The sequence below is a fragment of the Ctenocephalides felis genome, unplaced genomic scaffold, assembly GCF_003426905.1.
Source record: "Ctenocephalides felis isolate EL2017-DRISC unplaced genomic scaffold, ASM342690v1 CF-g0.4_SCAFFOLD_01170, whole genome shotgun sequence".
NCBI lineage: Eukaryota > Metazoa > Arthropoda > Insecta > Siphonaptera > Pulicidae > Ctenocephalides > Ctenocephalides felis.
The window spans coordinates 4,243,848-4,259,954 of NW_020537324.1; the positions used below are offsets into that span (position 1 = coordinate 4,243,848).

A 16,107-nucleotide genomic window follows, 5' to 3' on the forward strand; every position below is an offset into this window, starting at 1 on the left:
GGGACCTCTGAAACAAGTCCCGTCGCTCCTAACCTCTTACCTATGGGCGAGCTTATTGGAATAAATGTCTTTAAGTGGTTCAAATATATATATTAAATATTTATGATCAGTCTCTTTCAACTATCAACCATTTTTTTTAAATAAAAAAATGTAATAGTATTACTTTTATACAAAACGAGTATTTCTATTATGCCCATTTTATGCCTTTAATTTGCATTTATCTAAAATGTGGCAAATCGTTTTTTTACAATAACATTTTTTCTAATATAACTGTCGATGGATATTTCTCACAAGGATGACGTCAGGTTTATTTTTCTGGGATTTTGATGCAACTTCACCTGGTGACAGAGTTTATAGATATACTGAACAGTTTAAAATATTATAAGTCTATGAGAAGTAGTTTAATTATAAAAATTAATTGAAGTTTTGAAAAATAGACCGCGAGCAATACTTACGCCTACAGAGTACATCTCAACATTGCATTAATAATACTATATTTTTTTCGTATTTTTATTTGCGAATTTTTCCAAAAAATATCCATGATCTGATTCATCAATATCCTCTAAGTTATTAATTATATCAACATATTTTGAATTCTTGCAATTCGCACATCACATATGCCATTATATAATCTTCATACATTCTTATTTGGTTAATCTTATCAATTTTGTCTACATCTGATTCATTGATGTATTTGAAGTTAATAATTGAGTAAACTATTTCATACTGGAGGTATTTGATTAATATTAATAAGAAAATCGTAACCTCTTGTGTTGCTAAATCACAGTATTTGTCCTTTATATGTGGTCATATTCGAAAATACTCTACTCCGCCATCAAACATCACGTATTTTTAGTTACAAGAGAATATAGTAAAAAAAATTAATTTTTTAAAGTGTTTAGATTTTTTTAATTCAGATAGAAAATAAATATACGTGATCTTTTACTATACCCCTCCTTCCCTGACGTGATATTCCTTGACTTTTTGTCAAACACTCCCTCCCTCTAAAAACCTCACATGATTAATGAACGCCCTTTTAACTTAAGAATTGCAAACTTAGAAACGTATTTTCTTTAGTTTTTATATAATCAACAATTTCCATACTTTATTCTTCTATTCCAGACTCAGGCTCTGGCCTTGACATGCAGCAAATCGCCTATTCCGGCGCCTATTTCCGCGCACAACGAGCGAAACACATCACCGCTGGCGCTTAGCCCGCGAGAGAGGCGAGAAGCCAGATCATCCACGCCGAATGCGTCGGCGGGACACATTACCGCCGCGGCAATAGACCATACCGCGGCCGCTCTCGGCGGTCGGATGGCGCACAGTCAGCCACCCAGTCCGGTCGGCAAAGAGAGCTTCGATCTGACCAAGGCGTGCAGCGGTAAGTGATATAAAGGACACATTTATAATATTATATATGTATGTATATATATATATATATGTATATATATATATATACTAGCAAACCCGACGAACTCCGTTTCACCACCAGATGGTTTCGTGAGAAAGATGAAGAAATTTTTTGTTTGTTTTATATTTTAAAAGAAAAAATTTGATTTTATTATACAACAGTAACGAATTTATTTTGATTACAAAAATGAAGTGTTTTTTAGTTGAACTTCTCTAAGTAAATGAAAGTGAATCCGCAAATTATCCGTTTCATGGAAGTGATCTTTGGTAAGCCACATTTTTTGTTTTTTGGTCTGACGTTAACACAAACAAAGCGGATAGTTTTTCAACTCGTGAACAGGCAACGTATAACTGCCCATGTGAAACACAATGATTTTCTAAATAATCTATTTGAAATTTATCCCGCAAACACTAAGCGATTGGCCTTGCGACACATTATTGCGAACGCAAGGCGAACTGGAATTTGCAATCGTTTGAAGTCAAACGAAAGACCAGTCAGAATCATTGATATGTCACCAAATCGCCAGCAATTTTTGATTGAATGGTGAAATTCAGTGCGTGTACATCATTATTCTTTGCGGCAAGAATTGCTCGTTGACTTAACCAAGCATAATTCTGATAATTCTCACTAATGTCATTACTCGAATTTTTAATTACGGTGCGTGAAGTTCCAGCAGCTTGCATTAAGGCACGATGCCATGCACAACTAATTTTTTTAGCTATAAACCTTGCGGAGCCCGAGACCTTTCCAACGAATGCAAAATTGTCGAAATCGGTTCGTGCGTTCTGGAGTTATTTCGTCAGGAAGGAAAATTCGACTTATTCTTATATATAGAAGATATACTCGTATGTATGTATATATGTATTCTAGTTCCATATAAACTTTTCCCCGGACGGATTTAGCAAGAAACGTTATCATAATTATTTTTTAGAACAAAAGAATTAATCACAAATTCCTAAATATAGCGGATAGAACAAAATTCTCGTGCACGAGTCGTATTGGACGGAAGCCGGCTGTGCGAGATAAGATTACGGATTACGGACGCTAGCCGGACGCTAGATAAAGCGTAATATCCCATCTACAGAGCAAGGGCACTTCCGATGGATACACCACGGTTAATCCTTTAGCACAAAACAATGACCATGGAATCAATTCGCGATTATAAACTAGAATCACAATAATTCCGAATACCTATGTAGGATTATTCATGAATTTAAATTAGATTCGCGATTATAAATCATCCATAGATTCATAGAAATCATATATAGGAATATTCGCACTCGATGCATCATAGGGCGGATAAATAACCATTTACTAAATCATTGCCCAAGTTTTAGCTTTGACACTTTCTTTTTAAATTTGTAATAAAAATAACAGTTGTATAAATAAAATTTAATAGTTGTTAAAATTCTCAAAAATCTATTTTTTAAAAGATTTCAAAAAAAAATTAAAGCTTTTGAAGGTTTGAAATTACGGTACAGAAAGGCTAACAATTTGCCTTAACCACTAGTTTTTATTTCAATATAGAAATGAGAAGAACTTGACCATGTTGATTACATAATTTTTAATCATTTTTTTATTTAATTAAATACATACTCACAACTTGAACTAATTATGAGGCACAAAGCAAAGCAAAAATAATAAGTATTAAAAATGACTCTCTAGTTCTTAATACTTCTTTGACTGATGACAGAAATTAAGAATATGTTTGCCTACATATGCCTACATATGTGGCATTAATATACTAGTGTTTTAAGGCATTTTGAGCCTTGTTGGATGAATAATATAAATATAAAAATAAATTCCCAATCAATTATCCAAGTCAACCATTATTGTTATTTTGTATATTTTTATGTCATTTACCATTGCGTAGTTAATAAAATTAAATGAAATCAATCAGGTAACTCAAAAATAAATGCGGCATTATATTTGAAACGCGGGCTAAATTAATGCGTAATACCGTTATGTATAAAATGTTCCCTGCTATTCGAATAAAATATCGCATTCTATATAATCATCAATAACGCAAATTTTGAGCCACATTATCTGCACGCCATAATGAATTGAATTAAGGATTACAAAACGTTTTAATAATTCCATTTGTGGTCTTCACAACTAATTGATTGCATAATTTTTGATATGTTGTACGCATTCGGGGATATGGCGATTAATATTGCACAAATATATACACATATGCCAGGCTGGATGAAAAGGGATGAAATTCATTGGTTTTATCCAAAAATCATTAGTACAACTGATATAATGTGCGCCAACGTTTATTGATTAACGCGAATTGGAATACACATTCATTTGAAAGGCGAAAAAATCATATCAAATAAATCGTCAATCAAAATGTAATAGAGCTTTGAAGTTATAATACTGGGACTACATTAGCATTAACATTTTGTGTAATCGTAAATGGATTTTTTTAGTAGTTTTTTGAAGAACAGCTGGTTGGATGTTCAAAAGATATTTAAATATCAGAAATTTGATACATGTACGATTTTCAGATTTTTTTCTTGATTTTTAGAATTATAAATATATATTTTTTTAATAATTTTTAAACACCATGTCTTTATGATCCATATGTGCCAATATATAAAAAATTGTAATATGCATATAGAGTTACGTTATTACAAAATATAATTTACTATTCCCAATTACCAATATACTTCAATGAGTCTATTTAAAATCATAGTACAACTAATAAATCTTTCGTGTGTTTTTGTGTACCATTGTATGTATCCTACTATGAGGTAAAGTCGGGCGTCGGTTCAGGGTCAGAGAGGCGGCAGCGGGAACATCGGCGGGAACGGGAGCGATCAGATCCAAGTGTAAATCCGCGAGTCGCTCTGATGAATCCCCGAGCTTAATCCGCGGATTTGTCTAGCCGGCACGTGTGTGGCGGTGTGTGCGTGCGGGTTTATCTCATTCGTGATATTCGGAATGTAGCAATAGGATACATGTATAATACTATATACATACATACATGCAGACACACGTACACACTTACACACACATCATATAATTCGTTGAAATAAAAATCCTGAATTAATAATGTATAAGGGTATTAAGCAACATGGATATTTACATGTTGCAGGATATTGATCGATTTTTGGCTGATATAGTTTATTATATGGCCTTACATATTATTGGTATTTTTGCAGTTGCAAATTTTTGCATTATTGGTATTTTTGCAGATGCGATGGCAATTTGACATCAAACAGCAGCGATGTCCATTTTCACTTGAAATTATAGTTCAAAATATGTTTCTAATTGAAAATAAGTCCATTTTTGGGCACTGCGGTGTGAAATGGCAATGGCAAATTTGCTTTCTTTTACACTATTCTTCCCTGAATCGAGTTGGAGTTTAACTCAACTCACGGACCTGCCATAGGGCAGACCCCCATTACAGTTGCAAATAATTTCAAATATTACCATGTATCAACAAGGGAGAGGGAGTTTCAAAAATCCTTAAAAATCGTGATTAATGGACGCTCCCTTAGGTTTCCAGAGCCTAGAATAAAACTTAGGAGTTTTCTATTTCTAAATACTATTTAAAAGAAAAAGTTTCTTATTACATTCGAATCCTATAGTTTTTCGCGGTAACGATCGCGCATGTTGGCATTGCGTGCGGACTGATCCGTCCTACTTAATCCTTATATTAGGATTAGGGATACGCCGTCAAAGGGATTAGAGCGGATCGGCTTCGCGGAACACAAATGTAACGCGAACCTTTTTATTAGACGAACGAAATATACGAGGAGAGGGACACATTCACATAGAGGAAAATGTCATATAAAACTATTTTTTATTAAAGGAAATAAGAAAAGTATTACATTATAATTATTGGATCAGTTCCTGAATTGCTCTGAAATATAATACACTTGTATCATATTATAGTATTGCAATTAAACGAATACTATTTTTTCCTGATGAACCCAATAATACACATGGGTGTTTCTTATAATAGTTTACATTTTATCACTCCTCTATAATATGCATCTTTATGAGATGTACATTTCTCTGACGATATTTCGCTTTTTATTTACCCCGGCAACCTCAATATTGAATCATTTTTCGTTATTCCTACATGATGCATATGCGAACACGCACAGGTCTCTTTTTTCGTATAGGTTTACCCATATTTTAAAACGCGTTCTCTGATTCCATTGTGATCTGTCGCAACGGTTTAGCGTTTGCTCTGTGGGCTATGATAAAAAAATGTATATAGATTAAAACCGTGCCGAATCCTTAATCCGATTTATAATAAAAAGGAAATATCAGTGACGTGGCGGTGGACGGGCACAATGCCCGAGGAGATGCGATGACGATTTTTTTGTTAAAGGATTATCTATAAATACAGGTGCCACATGCATGCATGAATTAATAAATTTCAAAATCTGAAATATTTATTATATCTATCGGAATTTCTTGCACGAACCGCGCTCACCACAATGATAGGAGGAATAAAATGCTGGATAGTGTTTTATGGCAGTCCTAAGTCGGGTGTTTTTTGTTCGTGAATTCATAATTCCTAAATTTATGACAAGGGTGCCAAAAAATCATTTGATCTACATGCATATGCATTTTTTACAAATAGAAATTGATGTGATTGATTTCTATATTCTGGGGTATTTATAATTCTTGATGTAAGTGATGTCATTTGAGGTTTTCTTATCATGTATCAGGTGTACATGAATTTTGAACATTAAAAGATTTAATATGTGAGTAATGTAAAGTTCTTAAAACTTTAATTTTACTGCCTTCATTATCAATTATTTTTACAGCCTGTATTTTATAGGCTTAGCATTGGCGCTTCGACCCGGACGCCAACGCAGCCATAAATCACGGTCTTCGAAATAAGTTTTATTGACGGTTATTTTATCTTTTACAAATTTTCACATTTATTTGGGACATAAATACAATTAGTTTACCCACTGCACTATCGATTTTTCCATATTTCCAAGTTTCTCGCAAATATCACCTAGTCAAATACTAAAAGTATAAAATAACTATAACAGTTTTCCTTTCAAGATTATACTTTTGTACAGTATGTGTCCTTTATACGTGCATAGGTTCGGTGTGTGTATGTATGTATTGTAAGCTTATGCTGGATGTAGGATTCAGGTCCCCTGATAGGATTATCCGAATCCAAATAAACGGATAGAACGCTCTCCATATGCGCGCACACACACAGCGCCGTTGCTGCGTTTGCTTCTCAAGTAGAGACACGGCGCTTTCGCCATGTGCGAACGGCGTTATCCGGACGATGTAGTGCACTAGGCTGATGTAAAACGCATTCATATAATAGATAAAAATAATAAGTGGTAGTAATAAATGAGAGCCACCACAAATAAATGATTCCCTTACTCTGCGTCGCCTACCTTTCTCATTACCACGATTCGCCCCACTCCGTTTTTAAACTTTTTTTTCATGTATTTGGATTTAACAAATTTCTGCTTTCATGCATTCCTGACCCTGCGCTTTGGTGTTCAGTTCCCTGTTGTCAATCATTTGCATTCTTCTTCTTCCCATTCCTTTCAGTCTTTCTATTTTATTCTCGACGACGTCGCGCAGGAGGCACTCCTTTTGCAGAACTGATCCGATTCAATTTTCCTTTCTTTTCAGGAAACATAGTAGATATATTTTATTAAATGAATTAGTTCATTACACAACTGTACCAATGAATTCATTAACATATTTCACTTGTCTGTTTGTAATTATATATGTTTAAGACGAAAAAACGAGTTTTGTTCATGTAACAAATTTGTTGTTTTGAAAAAGCATTAAGAGAATTAAAGTTATATATTTAAAAAACAGTTTCACAATAAATAAACAGGTATTGTAGTTCATCAAAATTGTATTGCGCAACTATCGCAAAGGTCAATAGAATAATTATAAAAATTATAAAAATGGCATAAACAACAGAAATGTGGGAAAACCTCTAATCCTGTTGTAGTTCAGATAGTATTCCTAAACGTGTTAATATATTATACTAATATCTTAGCATAAAATATTTATCTTATTCATAGAGAAACTCTAGAAAAATTTCAAATTATTGAGTTTTTCATCAATTTTCTTCCTCGGTCCGCCACTAGGCGCAGACAACGACTACCACTCGATGCATATGTGCGGAGATTCGTGTGTCGCCGCCGACTTGGTTGGTTGGTGTAGGTTTATTCCGAATCCGCTAAGCCGAAGCAGTTCCGTCTCGTTCGCTCTAATCCTTATTTGAATCTTATCAGATTGAAAATAAATCCAATCCGCCCGCGTGTCACCTCGCATGTGTGCTGGACGAATTTGCCTTAATAAAACTATGTTCAACTCACAAATACAACCACCTTGTAGTTTGCAAAAATATTTAGTATGTACAGTATATAGTACAGCTGGTCATAACACCTTAATAAATTATTACAGCATATTAATAATTTATTACTCTTGTACTAAATTAATTAAAAGCGAATCGTCAATGTTTTCCCACATGTCAACCGAGTCAACTCTCATTTTATGGTTAATAATGATGAATATTAAAAATGTTTTCATCTGCGTGCAATTTTAGTATAAATATTAAAGAACTTGAATACGACTCAGGTTCTACAAGTTTGCCATTCAAACCGTCCTCGAATTATACCCCTGCACATCATTATGAATATATTACCTCTGGTTTGATGCAGCCAGCTTTCATCATTATAAAAAGTATTAGTATGAAAAAAGCGAGCGACTAACAGCACGCGTTTTTAAATAAAAAAGAAACAACTAAAAGAAACATTATTTTAAAAAGCGTCTCTGCCGTTTTTTTCGCGGCTTAGGCGCGATTAAAAGACAATGATTAACATCATAATCGCGCATAAAAAAATCAACGAGGAGATTTTAAAAACTGGCCGAGCGTTGTGTGCGTCGTAATACTGGTGGATAAGTGGTAATAAGAACAGGAAAAGAACAAAGCTAGTAAAATATTTATTTTGTAATGGATTAAAATTCAGATGAACAACTAACACTAAAAAATATGAAAATAATATTAAAAGTCACTGAACAACTTGACTGTTTTTGATAGGATCTTAATTATATTAAAATATATCTTCAATATCAATATACAGAATTGTGCAGGTTCGTCATTTTTGACTTGTATCATAAAATTTACATCATTAATTCATATTTTTGTCCATGTGTGACCCAGTTGTCTGTATTTTCCCAAAGTTTTTATTCCTAGATAATAATTCAGCAGATGAAAAAAATCTAATGCCATATAGTAGATTATTATCGTTCCAAAATGATACGATGCTTACTACGGATTATAACATTATAGAAAAGGTGCTTTTTAGGACGAATGGCAGATAGTACTCTCGTTTTAATCGAAAGAAGACGGGTAGCTTGTAGCGTTTTACGGTTGCGGGATAAAAACGTTTCAAATCCACATCTCTTCTCCCTTGCAGTCCTGCCGGACGGATTTTATTCTTAGCCTAATCCGCCTTTGATGATTCCCTTAAGCTCACAACGTACTAACATTAGTATAGAGACATCACCTATACTGATGCACACACTTGTGGAGGAATGATCACATTGGAATAAAAAAAGGAAAAAGTATTATTAATAATATTAATAACGCATATTAAAAACTATTATTTGTATCGATCCTTATTTTGATGAGCAACTTGTGGTTCAAAACAGATCATGCGTTTTATAATACTAGTGAATCACATATTTAAATATAAAGTCAGATATACTAGTTCCGTAAACAAGTTTTTAAATAAAATAATATTTAAAATAAAAATCAATAGTAAAATTTAAGATTTATAGAATGTAGTGACAATTATTAAGGGATGTTAATACCGGAATGATGTGAATTACAAATATTTTAATTTTATTAAGTGAATCCGATATCATCTATCATTATAAACAATTTTAATCCGACACACGCACCGAATCTGGAATAAAAGAAGCGGAAACCCGTGGAAAAAAAATCTTTGTGCAATCCGATCCATGGGTTATAAAGACACATACATACGTAGGTACATCGGAATAAATATTCCGCTTCGATATCAGCTGCTGAAAGTAGTGAAGGAACGAAATCTAACAAGGAGAACTCAGGCGTTATTTGTGGTGGATTTTGATGAAACTTGGTGTAATAGTAGATTTTTTGCCTAAACTGACCAGCGTAAAATATTAGAGGCCTAGGAGAATCGGCTTTATTATAAAAATTAATTGAAGAGTGCATTTGGCAACACGCAGTGTACATAGCTATCTTTACTATCGATACTAACTAACTATAAATAGTTTTGGAAAAAATACTTAGTTAGATACTTTTAGCTCTCTCGATTTAGTCAATGCTGCTGAAAACTTAATGTTTGAAAAAATCTGTCAAGAAATTAAAGTTCATTGTTGAATTTACAGAAAATATTACAGTGATAGTAAAATAACAAACTATCGAGTTTTTTTTACGAAATGTTAATTGGAGCGCATTCCATAAATACTAAAGTATATTTAATTAAAATTCAATAATTGACTAATTTACGATGGTTTATTAGACATCGATCTATAATAATATTATTTTCTATACATACTTTTGTATTTTGTATTGCCAAAATCAAGGCACACTATAATCTAACTTAGAGCAAGTTTGCTCCATTGATAATATAATAATTTTCCAGAAGATTAATTTGCTATAATAAAATAATAAATTTTTGCATATTTTCGAACTTTGTATGCAAAAGTATGTACTTGTTAGTCGATGTCGATACTGATTGTGATTAATATTCATTAGACACTTCGATTCAACACTCTGCATCTATACTTCTATCGTCATCATATTTCTTTATCACCGATACTTTGATTCAATATTTTTAGACCTCAGTATCGATATTTTTCCTCGACTATCTACGTATGATCGGCGCTGACTGGCGCGACTGTACCCTCTCGGTTGGATTACGAATTTAATCCTCAATCGTAATTCCTATTCATTCTTCGGCCTTTATGAATCATATAATCGCTAAATCTCTACTCGCCCCTCGCACATGGCGGCGGTGAGACGATGCCGCGGTCTCGTTCCTGCGCCCGAGGCAGGTTCAGGGTTTGTCTCGCTCGGCGAAGCCGCGACCCGATGCCAAATCCTGGATTCATTCAATAGTGGATTTAAAACTATCTACAATACTGAACATTCATAGAGCGGAAGTGCATCTGTATATCCACGCGTATATCCATACGATATATACATTTATATGAAATCGTAATACATTCATTCAGCATGAATATCTAAATATATAATTACAAACGCAGTGTCGAACGCGATAATAAACTAGTGGTGCATGGGATCGAGCCTTGAGGCAATTTGCTGAAACTTGGTGTACCGTAATTTATATTTGAACATTTTTGAAAATTTTTGAAAAAATTGAATATTAAAAGAAAATGTCTTTTTTGAAAATACTGATATTTTTTATTGAGTGAATTTTCAATAATCCGATTATTCCTCATTTCAATCTTAAATTATGTATTTATTTTAAATGACGTTATACATGTTTCTTTAATTAACAGTTTACTATATTTTATTTATCTTGATCGGGCTATTTGGTTGTTCTTTTTATTTACAACGTTGTTTTGCTAAGTATGGTATTTCTAAACAATTTCTAGGGATCAAAAGAAGAATACTTTATTTTAGCATCTTCATTTTAACATTTAAAAATATATAAATAATTAAATTTAAAAATTAAAAGAATAACACATTATCTGTTCCAACTTGACAACCATCCATTTGACATATGAGTAGTATTCATCTGTCATTTGATTAATATTGCGTGGAAAGCCATTTTGAATCAAGTGCTGTTTACCAAAAATTTTCAAATTAAAAATGTAAAGTTTCTACGCGGATTTGAAATATTTTCTCACCTTTTGGACTTTCTCTGGATTGGCACGAATTTTTCAAGACTAAGACTGGCCAAATCGGTTTAGCCGTTTTCGAGTTTTACTAAGACATTTGAAAGAGAACTCCATTTTTATATATAAGATGATTTCTATGATAACTAAAATGAAAATGGTTGCAAAATATATTTAGCGACTTATTTTATACCCTACGAACACGAATATAGTTTATAGTTTATAGTTTATAGTTTATAGTTTATAGTTTATAGTTTATAGTTTATAGTTTATAGTTTATAGTTTGGTGAAAAGTCTCAGACATAAAGAAATTTTACCTCCAAACGCTTTATTGTACGTTACATAATCATGAACATTACCACTCAATTTCTGAGTGACTTTGAACATGGGTAACGCGTATTTACGCTAAAATATGAAAAAACAAAACAAAAAATTAAATATATATATATCGGAGATCATGAAACCGCAAGTGACGCGATCCGAGTTCATCCCAAGTCTGGAATGAAAAGAAAAATTAGATATGTTCAGTTGAGACCAACTGAAACATTTTAGATAATCAATGCATATTTTCAGAATATGATGCACAATTTAATATCTTCGTTTTGGACACCGTTAGAAGATCAGGAATAATAAATGCAATGTCGACAGTTGCTGATAGAAAATAGACTTGAATCAATCCTGTCAGTTAATGTGCGTAAAATTCTAATGTGGATCTGCAAAAAGGAATATCTCGTCTTACCAAAACATAGAGAATCCTGTGTCCCATGTCCTCCTCTCACGGTCCCTTGTCAGAAATCCAGAATGTTTCTGCCCAAAGTCGAGTTAATCTACACAATTCCGTAGTCTATTAATCATTTCTCGATTTCATAGACGGTCTCTAGACCATTGTGGAATACTCGGAACAGTGTAATCGCAATCTGAGTAACGATTCTCGATGCAGGCCAGTTTCCGGACTAATACAAAGACACACAGAGACAGGGACACACGGACTCCGGGAACGAAAAGCTTTATCTCGGCGCTCGCTGACATTGTGAGGTTAATCCGGGCTCACGATAATCCGCCGAGCTCCGGATAATGCCAGATATTCCCAAACATAGATAAAATTTTGATTTTTTGTACGGATTTCGGAACGATTCATTTATTTTTTCACATATATATATATATAATATAAATAATGGGCTTCAGATATTATATCCTCTCAGTTTTTCAAGATCATGGCTGTAATGATGACTGTAATGTAAGGCAGTTTAAAATGACTGTAACTTTATGGATTTTCAACTCATTCGACTCATTTTACTGTATCGCTTGTAAAGTTGATATAAGCTTCATACAATATAAACCGAATAATTGGCAAATTTCTACAAATTTTAATATCTATATTATTTTCTAATATTAGAATGACTTACAGCTCGCTCTAATTACAAATCGTAATAGTGAATAAAGAATTTTGTTTATTTTTTAAGCCTATCTCTTGAAATTAATAAATTGATATACCTAAACAATTGCTATATAGCAATAAATTATTTGCCTAGTAAAACAGCCCTAAAATCATTATCGCCAAATTTTATATCAAATCGATTTCACGAGTGCACTAGTATTTTTTCCTTTTTAATCTATTCTCCGTTTCTGTTTAATTTTTAAATATTCCTCCACTTTTAGAGTATTTTTCAAGTTTCAGATTACTAAGGTAAATTTCTAATATCCTTTTTGCCATGTGTTACTTTACTGGAACATTTGAAATCTTATCCTGAATGTCGTCGCGAAGGTTAGTTCATCAATCATGACGGATAATCTACTTAAGCGGGATTAAAGGTTCCGGAAGCTGTGCACATCTCTGCTAAAATGGATTCCGTTCATCTGATTTTCTGTGGAAATTTATCCAACTTTTCGGTATATTGTTCTTTCATACATCTCACAAATATATATAGTTATTTTTTGTCGAAATTTTAGTAGCAATGATAATAGAAATTTTGAAATAAAAATGCCTAAAGTTAATTGCATATTTACTAATTTGAATATAAACTCAAAAAATACACATTTTTTTGACATTTAAAATTTATTAATATTGAATTTAATAATTAGTCAATAACATTAACCCTAAATATTATTTTTTATGTAGTCATTCTATGTCCAATATTTTTCTATTATCATTTAGAATTCTAAATATGAATTATTAATGCTCGGTGGATATGTACTGGAATAACCCTGTAGGAAATTCGAAATCACTGATGCATTTTACATGAGCCGATAATTATGGTATAAATAAATTAGAAGCGGTTTAATTAAATATAATATTATAATAATGCACAGCTTTGATTTTAATGTGGTATTTTGATGCATTGGAACATGGAACAAATTCTAAAATATAAAAGTAAATTCTTTTGCTGGGATTTATATTTTATATTTATTTTTGAAGAAATGAAAGTATCTATGTAAAGAAAATAAATGTGTCTTTACAATCGCCACCTACGCCAAAAAATATTCCTCGCATTATTGGAGTCTCTTTCTCAAACAGATAATCCGGTTAGCAACGCATATTGCGATTTTCCAAATTGGATTACGACATCACATTATCCTCAGAGGATTATCGGAAGTAAGAACAGAAAAGTTGGAGAAATTTGCCGTCGACGTTACTCCTTAAAACACTCTTGAGTAGACGAATTAAATTTAGATATAAGAACGTATGCGAAACACATGCGAGAAATAAATTGTAATGGAATGATTAAATTTGGGAAAAGTCGATAATCTAAAATATAAAAGTAAATTCTTTTGCTGGGTTATATTTTATATTTATTTTTGAAGAAATGAAAGTATCTATGTAAAGAAAAATTGGTCTTTACAATCGCCACCTACGCCAAAAAATATTCCTCGCATTATTGGAGTCTCTTTCTCAAACAGATAATCCGGTTAGCAACGCATATTGCGATTTTCCAAATTGGATTACGACATCACATTATCCTCAGAGGATTATCGGAAGTAAGAACAGAAAAGTTGGAGAAATTTGCCGTCGACGTTACTCCTTAAAACACTCTTGAGTAGACGAATTAAATTTAGATATAAGAACGTATGCGAAACACATATGCGAGAAATAAATTGTAATGGAATGATGAAATTTGGGAAAAGTCGATAATAATAGAAACTGCTTTATGTTATCTATTTTTATAATATGTAATTCAATGTGCAAGTTCTTAGGAAATCCAATAAACTGAATTCACAAGGTAATCCACCAAGAAGAAGTTTGTGGAAACTTTTGGATGTTAACCAAAAGGTTCAAGTACAATATTCTCTACTACTTTTATTTTATTTTTGTAGTCTCTAATTGTTCTCCAAATCTACTAGTTTATTTTGCGCAAGTCTTTATTAAACTATGACCCACAATTATCAAAATATGTCTAAGACTTATGTTCAGTATCTTTTATCTTGTGGGTATATAAATATTATTTGTGGACATTGACCATTCGGTAATATATTCTATTCCTGTTCGGCTTCTAAGGCTTTAATACTAGTTCTCGGTTCGCATCATGGTAATTCAATAAATGAATTTATAACACCCCGTTGGACACCTTCACCTTTGTGAATATCACCTCGACGAGCAGGAATAGAAGTTCTCAACTATAAGGGTTGTTTTTCAATAAATTAATCTAGTAGTTTTTAACTTGTGAGTCCTTATCGAGTTTCATGGATTCGTATTAGATTTTTTGAAACTCGTGCAGTCATTTTTGGGAAAACGTCGATGAAAGGTCAAGTTTTGGCTCACACATACGTACTTGATTGATTTGAAATATCGAGAGAACATAAAATTACCAAATTGGATTTTCTGGCTACAACAAAAACTTCTGTTTCTTAAATTATTTAACTACATATCTGGTTCCTCCTGTATCCTTTATCAAGTCTGATTATATTCTCATCGCCCTCCAAAATTTGAAATAGCGGTTTGGGGCTTGTCAGAAGGACTATTCGGACCAAGGTCAGTTTATCCTAGTTAACCCTCCTAGTGGCCAGTAGCTTCCTACATCTATCGTCCTCTGTCTGGAGAGATTACATGCACTGCGAAAAGTTCCTTACTCGCCAAATGGAATATCTAATGTACTTTCTTAATATGATTGCAGGATAGAAATAGAAATTTAACGCGATAAAGGATAAATTAGATTTAGAAAATGTTTACAACAACTTTGCAAATGGTGCATAGGGGATGAAAAGTAATGGTCCACAAATTATTTTACCTTTAATATTGCTATTATAAAGCGATTTATGATTCGGAAATGAGTCAATATTAGGCCTTGATCTGGTATATAAATTAATGATATCCGATAGATTTTGCTCGTATATCTTTTATCATTTAATTCCAATGAACAGCATTCTGTTGGCTTATGGCAATTTCAGGAAATAATTAACCAAAGAGCAAAATTCGATAACATTTGATGCATCGGTAAAACACACGAATTACAATCTAATTCGGATGTGACTAATAGAATAGATGATGAAATTATTAACAGTTCTGAAATATTAATCGAGCGAATTTACTATGTATAACTAAACACCAATGTATATAACATGCGAAATGAACCTAAACATATTAAATTAGAATCATACGACTCGTTACGTGGGATTAAAATCAATTTAGCATATGTAAAGGATATAAATAATATCAAAAATGATTTGAAAATTGATGTACTTATTGATTGATTCTTAATCTGTAGTGTAAATATTATTTCAGACTTTTGCCAACAAAAATTCTCAAAAAATCTTTCATTTTTATGTGACGCATTGCTTGTAAATATTATATATATATATATATATATATATATATATATATATAATTA

The 16,107-nt window shown here is 32.4% G+C and overlaps 1 protein-coding gene across 1 annotated transcript in view; it reads left to right on the plus strand.

Moving 5' to 3' along the window:
* Window positions 1-1,137: 1,137 nt before the first annotated feature.
* LOC113368248 overlaps window positions 1,138-16,107 on the plus strand; it is a 33,405-nt gene continuing 18,435 nt past the window's right edge. Inside the window, exon 1 of the mRNA XM_026609811.1 lies at window positions 1,138-1,384. Within this exon, the coding sequence (XP_026465596.1) occupies window positions 1,318-1,384 (67 nt within the window). The 5' untranslated portion in view covers window positions 1,138-1,317. The remainder of the gene's footprint in view (window positions 1,385-16,107) is intronic.